At 36.0% G+C, this 14,288-nt stretch overlaps 1 protein-coding gene across 1 annotated transcript in view; it reads left to right on the top strand.

Moving 5' to 3' along the window:
* Nucleotides 1-14,288, top strand: part of SLC9A3 (solute carrier family 9 member A3) — a 128,992-nt gene that overhangs the window by 62,916 nt on the left and 51,788 nt on the right. The window contains exon 2 of the mRNA XM_051969787.1: nt 6,047-6,349. Within this exon, the coding sequence (XP_051825747.1) occupies nt 6,047-6,349 (303 nt within the window). The remainder of the gene's footprint in view (nt 1-6,046; nt 6,350-14,288) is intronic.

Genomic DNA, 14,288 nt, shown 5'->3' with positions numbered 1-14,288 from the left:
TTACAGATAAGGAAACTGAGGCAAACAGAGTTAAGGGACTTATCTAGGATCATACAACTAGTAAGTTTCTGAGACCAGATATAAACTCAGAAATGTGAGTCTTCCTGGCTCCAGGCTTAGCACTGTATCCATTGCACCATCTTAGATGCCTATAGAAGTTTTAGTCAACTGTAAATTAAATATGGGTTAATAGTTGCTATGGCAGCCAAAAAGTTAATGCTAAATTAAAAGAAATATAATAGGGGCAATTAGATGACACAATGAATAGAGCATTGGCTCTGGCTCTGGAATCTGGAGGACCTGAGTTCAAATCCAACTTCAGATTCCTAAATACTTCCTAGTTATGTAATCCTGGGCAAGTCATTTAATCCCAACTGCCTTAAGTTGTACCCTAATGAAGGAAGTCATAGTTCCACTACATTCTGCCCTGCTTGGGACACATTCGGAGTATTATGTTCAATTTGGAATAATACAGTTTTTAAACGTTATAGATAAATTATGGCATATCCAGAACTGAATAACCAAGATGTGAGACATACAAGGAATGGCCGAAGAAGCTGAAAATGTTTGGGTTATAGAAGAAAAGACTGTCGTATGAAATTTGAAATTTGTAAGACTATCATATGAAAGACTGATTAGAGGTGTTCAACTTGGTTCTAGGTAGTAGCAACAGCAGTAGTAGGTGGAAATGCCAGAGGCAGATTCAGGTATTAAAAACTTCCTTCCAATTCTGGAGGCAAGTGGTTCCGTCATTATTGGAGATCATGCAGATGCTGGACAATCCATATTGGGGGTGTTCTGGAAAGTAACAGATAGCTTCTGAAATCCTTTCCTTTCTTGGGATCTAAAGGGACTTATCCTTTTTCAGTCAGAGTAATAATTCTACAGTTGATATAATTGTAATAGGGTATTTAAACTGGGGACAAAGTCAGACTAAGAAGTCAGACTGGCAGACTGGCAAACTAGCAGGCTGCTGGAGGAGACTGGGTCAGACTATGGCAGACAGAGACTGTATAAAAGACAATAAGACTTTGGACTCTATTCTTGTTCATTCTCCTGCTATCTATCCTGTTGAGACCACGGCCCTTCCGCAGGACCTCCAGAAAGCTAGCCTGAACATTATATTTGTCAATTGTAGAACTATTATATCACCATGCTAAATACTAAGTATATGTAAACTAGAGAACCATTATCTCATCAATTCCACTGAATTAACACCTTTTTTCAAGTATTCTTCTTTCAAGTATAACTTCTCCAAAGTTCCACCCTCTATATCTTCCCTGTATTATCACTTTATATATTCAATTCCATTTAATAAAACAAGCATTTATTAAACATATAAGGTATCACAGACATGGTACTTAGCTCTAAAGATACAAACAAACACATAAACAAAATTGTCCCTGCTTTTAAGGGGCTTACATTCAGTTAGGGAAAGGGAGAGAACAACTTTCATATTTTTAAAAAATACAAACTATATTCAAAGTAATTTCAGAGTACTTAAGTGACACAATGGTGGGTCACTGGTTCTGCTTAATGGTCAAGGAATAGATGAGTGGAGTGTTGGGGCCCAGCTGGTTATAGAGAAATAAGACAAGTTCAAGATTCTCCCCCTCCAATTTGGGACTAATTTAATGTTGAATAGATTTCCTGGAATAGGGAGTGGGGTAAAGGAAGTCTTTGTTCCCAAACTGGCAGTGAAGTTAGAGGGGGGGACAGATAGAATGTCCTAGGAATAGAAGGTGATAGAAGGTAAAGAAAATTATCCTTAAATTTCACGGAAAATATTTGGTAGATCTTATGTGTTTCATCTTCATGTTATCGCTGTAAAATCCACACTATGTTTTAAAGTACATGTTGTTTTATCCATAAGGACCTTAGAATTTATCTACTCCAATTCCTTTATTTTACAAATGAGTAAACTTAAGTAACAGAGAAAGATACAGTGACTTACCTAGAATCATACAGGAGAACAAAATATGACAATTGCTTATAAGTGTTTTGAAAGGCTCTTGTGTGATAGAAAAATTATTCTAATTCTGGTTGGCCCCTAAAAACAGTACTAGAAACAATGGGGTAGTAGTTTTAGAGTCTCCTTATGATGGACATGCCAAGTATTTAAAAATGGAGTTTTGATACAGAATTATCTTTCAAGTTACAAGGATCCTTAGAATGTAACTAGTGTGACCCACGTATTTTATAGATGAGAAAATTGAGGTACAGAGACAGAGTCTTGCCCAATCATACACAAATAATAAGAACTTGGATTCAAGCTCAGGCTGTACAACCACAAGTCCAATGTTTTTCCAAATGTTGTAAATAGAGAAATGGAAATATCCCTCAGGATAAGTCAGGTGGGGATAGGATCTAAAGTTTTTGCTCTTAAGAGGAAGCATCCTTTTATGGCAGGGCAAGATGAAGTAAGATGATTAAATAGTAATTAATACATCACAAAATTTACTGAATAGAGGCAATGTCTTGTAATGGGCTGAAGCTCGAGTTGATGCACTGAGGTCCCAAGCACATGAGGCTAAATAGTAATTGGATCATACTCTATTAATATATATGCTTGGAGAAAGAATGGCCCCCACCCACTCTTTGTGCAAGTCCTGATGTCTTGTATAGGAAATGATGATCTTGGTGGGTGGTGGCAGAGGGGTGGAGAGAGAAGCAGAAAGAAACAGCTGGCTGGTTCCTGCTCACATTGCGAATCCCCCTTCACCTCCAAAAAGAATAAAGATTGAAGATTTTCCCTTAACCTGAATTCCTGACTCCAGATGATTTTAAAATACACAGTCATCACAATGTCTGGATAATTGGAGTTCAGATATTGGTCTTTGTGAATCCAGGGCCATCTTCTCTTGACTGTGAAATGCTGGAATGGAAATGTAATGATTTATATAAATAATTATGGAGAAATTCTCATCCTCCTACTGTGTTAGATTATAGAAGGATAAAGAATGTGTAGAGAATTATCCTTACATTTCGGAGAAAATGTTTATAGGTTTGACATATCTTATATCACCTTTACACTACTATCTCTATAAAGTATATATAGTATATGTCTTAGGGATCTTGGAATCAGTGAGGAAAGTGCTTACAAGTCAAAAGACTTAGGTTTTAAATCCTATCTCTATATTTTTACCATCTTTATGACCCTTTGAATATGTCATTTGGCCTCAGTTTTCTCATCTGTTAAAATGTTAAAATGAGAGGATTAAACCAGATTACCCCTAAAATTCTTTCCAACTCTTAATCCATGATCCTATGTACAGTATCTGGATAATGAAATTACCTGGACACCCTATTTTCTACTTCATAATTTGATTTGGGTTAGACTAAAAATTTGATTAAAAGAGTATTTGTTGGAACAATGCTGTCCTCACCTATATATTCTTAGCATGAAATAGAATTTATACAGAAAAAAATAAGTTCAGTCATTATTTACTTGTGAGAAAGTACCTTCTGTGCCCCTATCTCTGTAATGGGCTGAGGCTCGAGTTGATGCACTGAGGTCCCAAGTACGTGAGGCTAAATAATAATTGGACCATACTCTAGTAATATATATGCTTGGAGAAAGAATGGCCCCCACTACTCTTTGTGCAAGTCCTGATGTGTTGTATAGGAAATGACGATTTTGGTGGGTGGAGGCAAGGGGGTGGAGAAGGAAGCAAAAAGAGACTGATGGCTGGAGTCTTGTTGCAGCTGCACACGTTGCTTTCGGGACCCCCCTTCACCTCCCATCCTCCTTCACCTCCAATTCCCCTTCACCTTCGATCCTTCTTCACTTTCACTAAGAATAAAGATCAACGATTTTCCCCTAACCTGAATTCCTGACTCCGGCTGATTTTAAAATACATGGTCATCACATATCCCTGTGCCAGGCCACCTAAGAAAGTCTCTTCTCTTTTGGAATACTTTTTGTCTAGTCCTGCTGGAGTTCATGGGCTGATGAACACCAGTTCATTATTAGATATAGCTGTTCCTATATATCCTTTTGATAACTTGCCAAAAAAAATGTTATCCTTCACTAGATTCCCAGGATAGCCAATCAAGGGCTTAATCGTTTAAATAGTAAGAGAAATCTTTTCAGCAAACAATTGTAATGAGCAAGTGTGACTGACATACTTTTTTTCCCTCTGGGATCAATATTAACTGTTACTAGGTTAGGATTAATGCAAGGGAATATTTTTCTTCCACCTTATTTTCTTAGTCTGAAAAGAGAACAAGAAGGTATATTGACCAAAATACTGACATCTCAGGTCAGAGCCAGAGAAAGAGTACATCTAAGAGACAGATGTCTCTGCCTTTGTACTACCAGAAATGCTGCTAATGATTTAGATTTTCATTGAATTTATTATATAGCTACTATGTGAAGATACCACATGTAATATGGAGAAATAGAAATGAAATAAAATAATTATTCTTCATCTGAGAAGCTTATAACCATATAGGAAACAAAACAAGTACAAACTGCTATGTTTAGATCCATATTCTGTAAAAGGCCATGGATTTTAAAGATCTAGACATAAATGCATCTAAGAAGGAAAATGTTACAATTTCATCAATATGAACACTTGGTTGAATTTATAACCAAACAGACTGTTCAGTTTGCAAGTGCTTCTGTTTATTAAAAAAGAAGCTCTAGCAAGGAAGCCTTTGATCTTTACAAGGGACCCTGAGGGGCCCCAGTGAAGAAGGGACCCTGAAACTCTAAAACTCCTTGAAGGAGAAATTCTCCTTGGACTGCCTCAGTGGGGGACCCTGCTGGAGGGAAACAAGATAAATAGCTTCATTCTGTTATCTAGGTGGGGTTAGTTCAGTCCTGAGCAAAAGAATTCCAACCCTATTGAATTAAAGAAACTCATTCAATTCTATTCAAATTCAGCTCAAGCTGAAACCCAGCTTGTAGTCAAAACTCTTATTATAAAAGAGCCAATCTAAAATCCTCTCTTTGCAGAGGTTCTAAACATACCATGCTATGCTAAGGAAGCCTCTGCCCACTGGAATAATATTCTTTTCCAGTGCTACCCTTTCTTTATCCTCACCTAGTTCCCTAACGAGACTTTATGCCTCTCTGTCAGGATTTCTAACCTTATTTCCCAATCCATATAATAAACCTCTTTTATCAATCTAGGTTTTCAGATTTGTAAATTCCTTTACGGAAAATCTCTGTGTCACCAGAAGAGGATTCCCCAAAATTCTCTTGCACTGAATTCCAAGGGGATGCAGGGAATCCAAATCTCTTCATTTGGTTCCCTGAACCCCGAACCAGCCACTAGACCTTTTCATTTAACTCCCTGACCACCAGGAACCCAATCTCATTTTGGTTCTCTAAATCTAAACCTCATCATTTGGTTCCCTGAAAGGGAACCCCAAAACCTAAACCTCATCACCATTTCTGCTTAACATTTTCTAGAGTGCTTCATTTTTCATCACTGAAGGAGCGGGCCTGGTGAAAGAATATTTCCAAGGCTCATAAGCCAGAGAAAGGGGACTGTGTTTTCAAGGAGAACTTAAACTTACTTTTGCTAACACTTTCTCCAGGAAAGCTCTCCCCTGATACCTCCTCAAAGCTTAGAGGTGATCCTGGTTTTTCATTGTTTGTTTCAGTTGAGTGCAAACAGTGGTAGGTCCTTCCATGTTATAAGCTTTCCACACTATGTAGTGGTGGATTGCCAAATGGCCTAGGTAAATTTGAAGATGTTCATGCTTGGAAGTTGGGCCACAAGTGGTGACTTTGACTGAGAGGGGAAGGGGAGAAGGTGCGACTGAGGGTAAGGTTGTTTTGTTTTGTTCAGCGGGTCATTGAAACCCATTGAACATCTTATAAGAATTCTGAGGATTTTTAATTGTATCATTGAAGACAATGCTTGCTAGTAGAAATCACAGGTGCCAGAAGTCCTTAAGATGCAAAGTAGTTCCAAGTGCTGAGGATACAAAAACAAGTAGAAATTCTTTGCCCTCAAGATGCTGAACAAAGGTCTACTTTAATTAAAAATATGCTTTGTGTTCTGATTCTAAAAAATATTTTTTTTCTTTGCAGTTTTTCACCTGTCTCACAAAGTCACCAGTGTTGTTCCAGAAAGTGCTTTGCTCATCGTTCTTGGCCTTATCCTGGGAGGGATTGTGTGGGCTGCAGACCATATTGCTTCCTTCACCCTCACACCAACGGTATTCTTCTTCTACCTGTTGCCGCCCATTGTATTAGATGCTGGGTATTTTATGCCAAACCGCCTGTTCTTTGGAAACCTTGGAACCATCCTTTTATATGCTGTTATTGGAACTGTGTGGAATGCTGCTACAACTGGCTTATCACTTTATGGAGTCTACCTTAGTGGCATCATGGGTAAAGAGAATTGCTTTGCTATTTTTAATTCCCAAAGTCTTAATGTTAATTTAATAGATTGATTTTTCATAGTAGTGGCTCATTTCTTATAAGATCTTGGATAAATAATTTTTCTTTCCAACTATAGGTAGAGAAAGCATAATAAATAAAAATCCATTTGTTGGCATACTTATAAAATAGATAAATTAGGGCATAATTATTCACAAAATGATTCTTTATAAAACTATTTCCCATAGGCTACGGACAAATAATGAACTCTCTAGTTAATTTACCATGTATTATTCAAAATAAAAATTCAGTTTATAGTACTTTGGAAAAATATAACTGTTATCTTAATTCATACATGTATAGCTTTAAACTAGGTCATACCTATGTTGTTATGAAACAAAGTTCCTGAAAAAATGAATCTTAAATTCCAGTCTAGAGATGACTATCTTTCCCCTTCTTTGGCACTTCTATCGGGATGGATCCTGTGTTGTTGATTTCTGGAGGAGCACAGTAGGACAAATGTTTTTATTATGGAAGGGAATGTGGCTAGCCGGTGACATATACCTTTCTTCAAAACTTTTGAGCAATCCCTCCCTACCAGGTCCCAATGACATGGTGTACTCATCTACTCCCAGCAGTTTGTACTGTTAGTAACTACTCTTCCTAAACTACTCCTCTTTGTACAACTTTCATAATTATAGAAAATCTTATGAGAAAAAGAAAAAGAAACCTGTTCTGGAAAAGGCCAGGGCTGCTAACTATCTACTATAGATAAATAACTACTTAACCATGTAGCATTTGAGAAAAAAAAAAAAAGAAGACCTCTCTATAGTAAGAGTTTTGTCATTCTGTTAAAAATTGGGGGGAATGAATATATACAGAATTTTCTTTTCAACTATTTCACATTAAACTAAATGTCTAAAATGGTGTTGAAGTTTGGCATATATCTTATTATAGTTTGGGTTGTTTTCTTATTCTCATACCTATCTCTTCTCTTTTACCAAACATTTTACCCAGACTTTCTAATTAAAATATTATTTTCTTGTATATATAGGCAGAAAAACAAGTACACAGGGATACTAAGTGAATCTGCCTCAATCTTTGAACAAATAACCTAAGGTCTGTACTCAATCAAGTCTTCAACATTGAACACTAAATTAATCTAAGGAAAATGGCAGTTAGCTAAAACTAGAACAATTAACATATCATCAGGATTATGCATTTAGCTTCTGTGGCTCTCACTGTCCAATTTGGGAGTCAAAAATGGAAAGTTGGGAGAGCCACTCCAATGACTCTCAATAAAATTATGATTCCCTCAAATTCTGGCAGAATGTTGCAGTAATTATTTAAGCATTTTCTTTTTCCCTATCTTTTATTTTTTAAAATAGGAGTGCCTCTTTTGCTCACTATTTGAACCCAAATACACCAAATTCATTTTTCTCTAGGCATAACTATTGGACATAAGAATTTTCAAGTTCCCCATCTTATTTAAGTCCTGAACCATGGAAACAATATGAGTAAGAATCTCTTTTCTCTAGGCCCTTATTATACAACTGAAAATCTTCTTTGTATTTAAGATGCATTAGGAAAGAGACGATCAAAGGTCCATATTAAATGGTGTATGCTTTGATAGAATGATATCATAACCTTGAATTACATTTTAGTTAACATGACACATTGCCCTCAACACGGCAATCCACACATGTTCCTTCCCAGGCCTGCTTTGTTGATTGGTATTGTTGAATTCTTAGCACCTGAGAAGCAAATCAGAAAAATTTATTTTTATTAGGCAGCAATCTAAAAAAAGATATGTGCCAACAGTTCAGTTCAGTAGACTTTGATATAGCCATACATGAATCAATTTGTTGCAGTCTCTAAATAGTCTCCTTATATTATCTCATTCTTGTGAACCTATTGTATTCAGGATGATATTTTTTTATCATGTCATTGGCAACTGAGTCTGCTATTTTTTATTTGTTTGAAAATTTTTGTACTATCAAAGCAGTTTTGTTTCCTAGGCTATCTTTGTCCCCCCCAAACAGAGTTCTGATGAGGGGTGTACTCTAGGCTCATATTGTCTATTGTAGGAATTGTTCCTCATTGTGTACTATGTATACTATACCAAATTGCTTTAGTCTGGGATTCTGCTCCTAAAAAAAGCAAAATGTTTTACTATTCTTATATCAAGATAATGCAAATGACCCACAATTTATAGGCCATTTTTCCAGTTTGCTTTTCCATTTCTGGAGAATGGATTTGTGTGACTATCAGGGCACATGTGGAGCACAGGTCAAGAATCATAGCATAGCTGATTGACCCACATGACTCTGAACTGACATTTTGGCTGAGTTGATATGGTGCTGTTCTAAATAGCTCTGCTGACCAAACATTCTATCTTCTTGTTCTATCTTCTGGATTTATTATCATCCATTTTCACATAAAGAGGCAACAGATTTTTTGAGATCAATAAACAGGATCTTCCTGTTCCAGAAATTTCTTTGACTTCCTGCAAAAATTTTGCCCATTTTATACACAGTTATTGCAAGCTTGGAGGAACTTTCATAAGAGAATATCAGTACTTTTTATTAAAACAAATTATTTCTGTTTTCTAGTGTCTAATTTATGAAGCTCATTTCCAAAATAAAGGAATCCTAATTACTCCATGATCAGAAGTTATTAAGATGAAGGAAACTAATCCAAACAAGAAAAAAACTAGAGAAGTTCTTTACTGAGAACTTTTGAGTCCTACAAACTGTGAAATAAGTATATGGCAAAAGGATGAGTTACAAAATAAAGGGATCTAGTTAGAATGTATCTTCAAGAGTTTCATGTAATTTTTTTTTTTGCTAGATTTATGATCATAATAGTGTGGGTAGCTTCCCAAAAGGAATTTCATTTGCCAATGCAGATCAGCAAGAATTCTGCACCTTATAATCATAGAACATTGGTACACTAAAAGATTAAATGATTACCCAAGGTCACACAACTACCATGTGTCAGAGATAGAACTTGAATCCATGTCTTCCTTACTATTGACTGTCATGTTGCCTATCTTCATGTAATCATCATCATCATCATCATTGTGATTACTCAATGGATACTAAATAAATATGAGGTGTTACCATAGAAATTTATCTAGTCTTTGTCCAGTGGGTTTATAACCCTCTAAGACAATAGTCCTGATCACAGCATCTGTGAATTTCTTTTTAATCATTTGATAACTATTTTAATATAATTGTTTTTCTTTGTAATCCTATGGTTTTTTTTTATTTTATTTTAAGAATTCAGAAACATTATTCTGAGAAGGGGTCCATAGATTTCATCAAACTGCCCCAGGAATCCATGACACACACACAAAAAATTAAGAACTTCTTCCCTAAGAGAAGAGTGTTAATTAGGTCTGATTGGTGCTAGCCTTTGTTTCTCTGAATCAGCTTGAATTAGGACTGTATTGGATTTTTTAAAGTCATAGAAGAACACACTTACAGTGCTTCGACCGCAAAGTCAGGCAGGGAAGGTAAGAGAAGGCACTGTTTTTTCTTTGTTCAGTAATGTAATTAATGGATTTTAGAAAAGTTAACCATAAAAATCTCCCCTTTGCTTTCTACTACCCCTAGATAACTACTCAGATAGAAACTTTTGGCTCTAAGGATAGCACTTTGCTATAAATATTTTGAAAACTTAGGGAAGCATTATCTACTCTCTACTATATGGAAACAAAGCAATTCCAAATAGTATTGACCTCTTCTGTGATAATGGAAGTGAGTTTGATTTCTCCCAAGGTCACAACTCATCTGACAGCCTTCAGAGGAAGTTGTGTACAAATCATTATATATTACTCATCAGTTTGATTACATGGATCTTCTATATTAATTAGACATGATCATTCTTACTAGATGAAATTTAAATTCTCTTAAATCAACGAGGGAACTAGTACAGTGGCCAAATGTTCAATAAAGTAGACAGGGCTAAAACTTTATTGGCATAAGATATAAGGCACGCTTCAGGTTGGCTTTTCGAGATACAGACTTGAAAAAGTGTAGAGAATTACTAGGATGTTGGCTTTGGTCCTATCCAGCTCTATATTTCTGATGTTATGATATGATTCAGTGATCCATCTATCTATCTTGTAGCCTATTTCCAATTTTACTGGTTTTTTTCTTATAACTGAAATGATAGTTTGACCAAATTGTTTGGTTTATTTTTGTGGCCTTCATAAGGGGCACAACTATGGCATGAGCAAAAGTGTAACTATGGAGAAAATGGTAGGAGTCAACTAGTGTTTAAAGATTGACTAACCTTGAAGGGGAATTTATATCTGAAATCTACTTGTGCTTGAAAGCCAGAGAGCACAGGAAAGGTGTGAGAAATTTGCATTTTCAAATTCTACTGAAATTGAATATCAGAATTTGTGAGTCTCAATGGTAAAATTTATACTTCCAAAGACTAATAAGATTATACATAAACTTTACAACTGAAAAGTTAACTTCTGCCTATTCGTGCCATTACAATGCATACAACAGCTAACAAAATAGCTCTTGTGATATTGGCAATATCAAATCCCAAGCCCTGGGTAAGTTAATACTAGATAGTACAAAAGTACACCTTTCTCAACAGTGCCTGCCCTTCTATTTCCTTAGGAATGACATGTCCTTTGGAGAGACAAGATCTTGATTGCCAACTGATATGTCTCTAATATCCTATGTTGCTCTTCTTAGGCAAAGTACCTGGAGAATATCAGCTTGTGTTCATTGGAATTTGCATTTCAATGGCCAACATCCTAAAACTAACACCTTGGAGCTAGTACCCTTCCAACATGCAGGAACTTTGCAACTTGATGTCAGAGGCTAGGAGCCAATGGGAGTTTCTTTTAGCTTGATCTCCTACTTGTGGGTTAAAGAAGTGCATATTTAGAGCACACAAAAATATGCATTACCCAGGAGCAGGCAACTGATAGGATGTATGGTCCTAAGTAATCACAATGTAAAGTCACTGTGTTTGCATCCTACTACTACTCACCAAAATTTCTTCTTTTTTTCCCTCTTTTTCCTCTCACCTCCTTTTTTTTTGTTTTTTTAATATCCTCTTATTTTCTCCTCTTCTTTTAATCCTGCATAATGACAGAAGGGATTAGTGACTAAAAAGTGGGACAGAGAAGAGATTTAGGGAAATTATTTTATATATCATACCTTAGTTTATAATTTTGTGTGTAAATGCACACAGATACAGAGAAAGCATATATGTGTATGATACACATATGTGGATTGTGAATATTAGATAAGGACTTCATTTTTAAACACTTTCCATTTGTTAAATTCTGTTCTGGTCATTAAAGGAGATACCAAGTTTGAATATGGCATAAGCTCATAAATTTAGAGATGGAAGAGAACTTAGAGGCCATGCAGTCCAAAGCTTTCATTTTCCAAATAAGGAAATGGAGGCCTAAGTTGGCCAAGTGATTTACCCAACATCTCAATGCTAGAGTCCTTCGATCCCAAGTTTCTTTGTTTACCATTGCTCTTGGAGGACAAGGCATAAATACAGACAACCATAATACATAGTATTATGTGAAGTGCATTAAAGAGAAATATGCTAAAATTTTATGTGAGCTCTAAGAGGGGAATGAAAGTAATATATATAATGCTTATTTTAGTTGGACCTATAGTGTATCAATTACTACCATTCATGTGCGGATCATAGTGGGTAGCTCTAGGTTTTAATAGACAATGGACAAACTCCTTTAGAAACTTTAATCCTCCTTTAAGAAGTCATTAATATTTCAAAATCTTTAAAAGAAAATTTGAGAGAGAAGCCATTTCATACAAATGTGTGGGAATATATTGTTAGGATTGGGGGAATGATAGAGAACTACCCCTAAGGAATCCCATACTGGTGGGTTGAATATGATAAAATGTAAATGTGAGATTTAAAATTGTGTTTATATATACCAGGAAATAACTCAAGAAAAGATAGTGTGGAAACTCACTTTTCTATGAGGCCTAAATGTTTAATGGCTTGGCCAAGTTACAAAGTTACAAAGCAAGTGTGGGAGTACAAACTTGAACTCTGACCTTTTGACTTTAATATCACTGTATTACATTAGGCATTTAGGAGATACATAGACTCTGCCCTCAAGGAGTTTATATAGCTACAGTCAAGATAAACACATGTAAAAGAATTAGAGAATAATTAAACACTAAACTGTGATTGCATTTAAACTACAAAGACAAGAGAAATTGTGGACTCAGGGAGAAAGGAAAGCCTGCCTGAGGAGTTGAGATCTGAGATACAGATAACTTAATAGGTAGATTGGGAGAAGGGAAAGCACTAGAGAGACAATAGGCAGCACTGCCAACGGAGAGCCACTTGCAGACTTTTCAAGAGGGAACTGACATTTTCCGTGGGCTGACCCTGTGATTGCATTGGAATAAAGTGCCCGTCAGAGAGAGAGAATTCTGCAAATGGAGGAAGAGCTATATCTGTTCTATAACTTATGAGGTTGAGAAATTTAGGTGAAATGCTGAGAAGGCTGGTGACTAGTGTAAGATCATGTAGCCAGAAGGTGTCAGAGACAAAATTTGATCTTTGAGCCCAACTCTCTCTCTCTCTCTGTCTCTTAACATGACGAATGAAGATTTTTAATAAGCTGGTATGCCCAGAAATGTGAGCATTCAGAGTCACAGAATTGGAAAAGACTTCATAGGACAACAAAATTAACCCTTCCCTTTATAAGAATTCTCCTACATCTCCAGCATCAGTCTTTGCTTGAAACTTTCTCCATAGGGAACTTGTCTAAGAGGTTTCAGTGAGAGGGAATATATAACTTTCAGAGGCAGTTTATTCCATTTTGAGAGAGACTTATTAGGATTTTTTTTAACTTATCTCAAGCCTCTATTTGCTTTTTATCAGTAAATAGTATTTATACATCATTTCAAAGTTTGCGAAGTACTTTAGATATATTATTTTATTTGAGTTTGAGATTAAATGACTTCCCTAAGGTCTTACAGCTATAATATATCACTGATGGGATTTAAACCCAGGTCTCACTGTCTCCAAATCTTGCATATTCTTTTTTTTTTCTCTCTTCTTTTTTTTTTTAAATTAATTTTGCATGTTCTTTCCTGCCTGTTACTGACTCACTTAACTTGCTACTATTAGTTTTGCCCTCAGAGGTCAATTAGAACAAGTCTAAGTTTTCTTCCATAATACATAATCCATGAACTATCACCTAGGGATGGTTAGGTGGCACAGTGGATAGAGCACCAGATGTGAAGTCAGGAAGACCTGATTTCAAATTTGGCCCAGATACTTACTAGCTATATGATCCTAACCCGAAAAGCCTAAGGACAAAACAAACAAAAAGACAATTACTATTTCTGTCCCCAAGTTTTTTCCAGGCTAAACATAACAAGACCTTTTAAATGATCCTATAATATTTAGAGAAGGTGATGATAGATTTTAGTGGATGAAGCAGTAAAGATAATGGGATTTGTAGTTTCGCCAGAGTCTAAGAGAAGAGGGAGAGAGAGAGATGGAGAGAGATAGAAAGATGAGAAAGACAGAGAGACAGAGACAGAGGAGAGAAATTAGGAAAACCATAGATGCATTTATTAAAATGGGAAATTCTAATGAGGAACTCTAAAATGGGAAACTGCTAAAAAACAGAATACTGTGCCAACCACAGAGAAAAATATAGTCTGGGAATTTCTTTGAACAGAATCAGAATTCAGTTGTCCTTAAGGAGATTATTTTCTACCTGAAGTGGAGGTAAACCTAGAGCCCACATTGTTTGGTTTTTGCTTTTGTTTTTTTTGCTTTAATATTCTCTTGCCAGATACTTAGAGAGCCCAGATTGAGTCTGAAGGTCTGAATGAAAGACAGGAAAAGACAATGGTGCTAAGGATGGAGCCCTTTGAAGGAATGTAGTCACCAGGGAAGAACAGGGAGAGTT

The sequence above is a fragment of the Antechinus flavipes genome, chromosome 1, assembly GCF_016432865.1.
Source record: "Antechinus flavipes isolate AdamAnt ecotype Samford, QLD, Australia chromosome 1, AdamAnt_v2, whole genome shotgun sequence".
Taxonomy (NCBI): Eukaryota; Metazoa; Chordata; class Mammalia; order Dasyuromorphia; family Dasyuridae; genus Antechinus; species Antechinus flavipes.
This window is presented reverse-complemented; position numbering and strand designations above follow the sequence as displayed.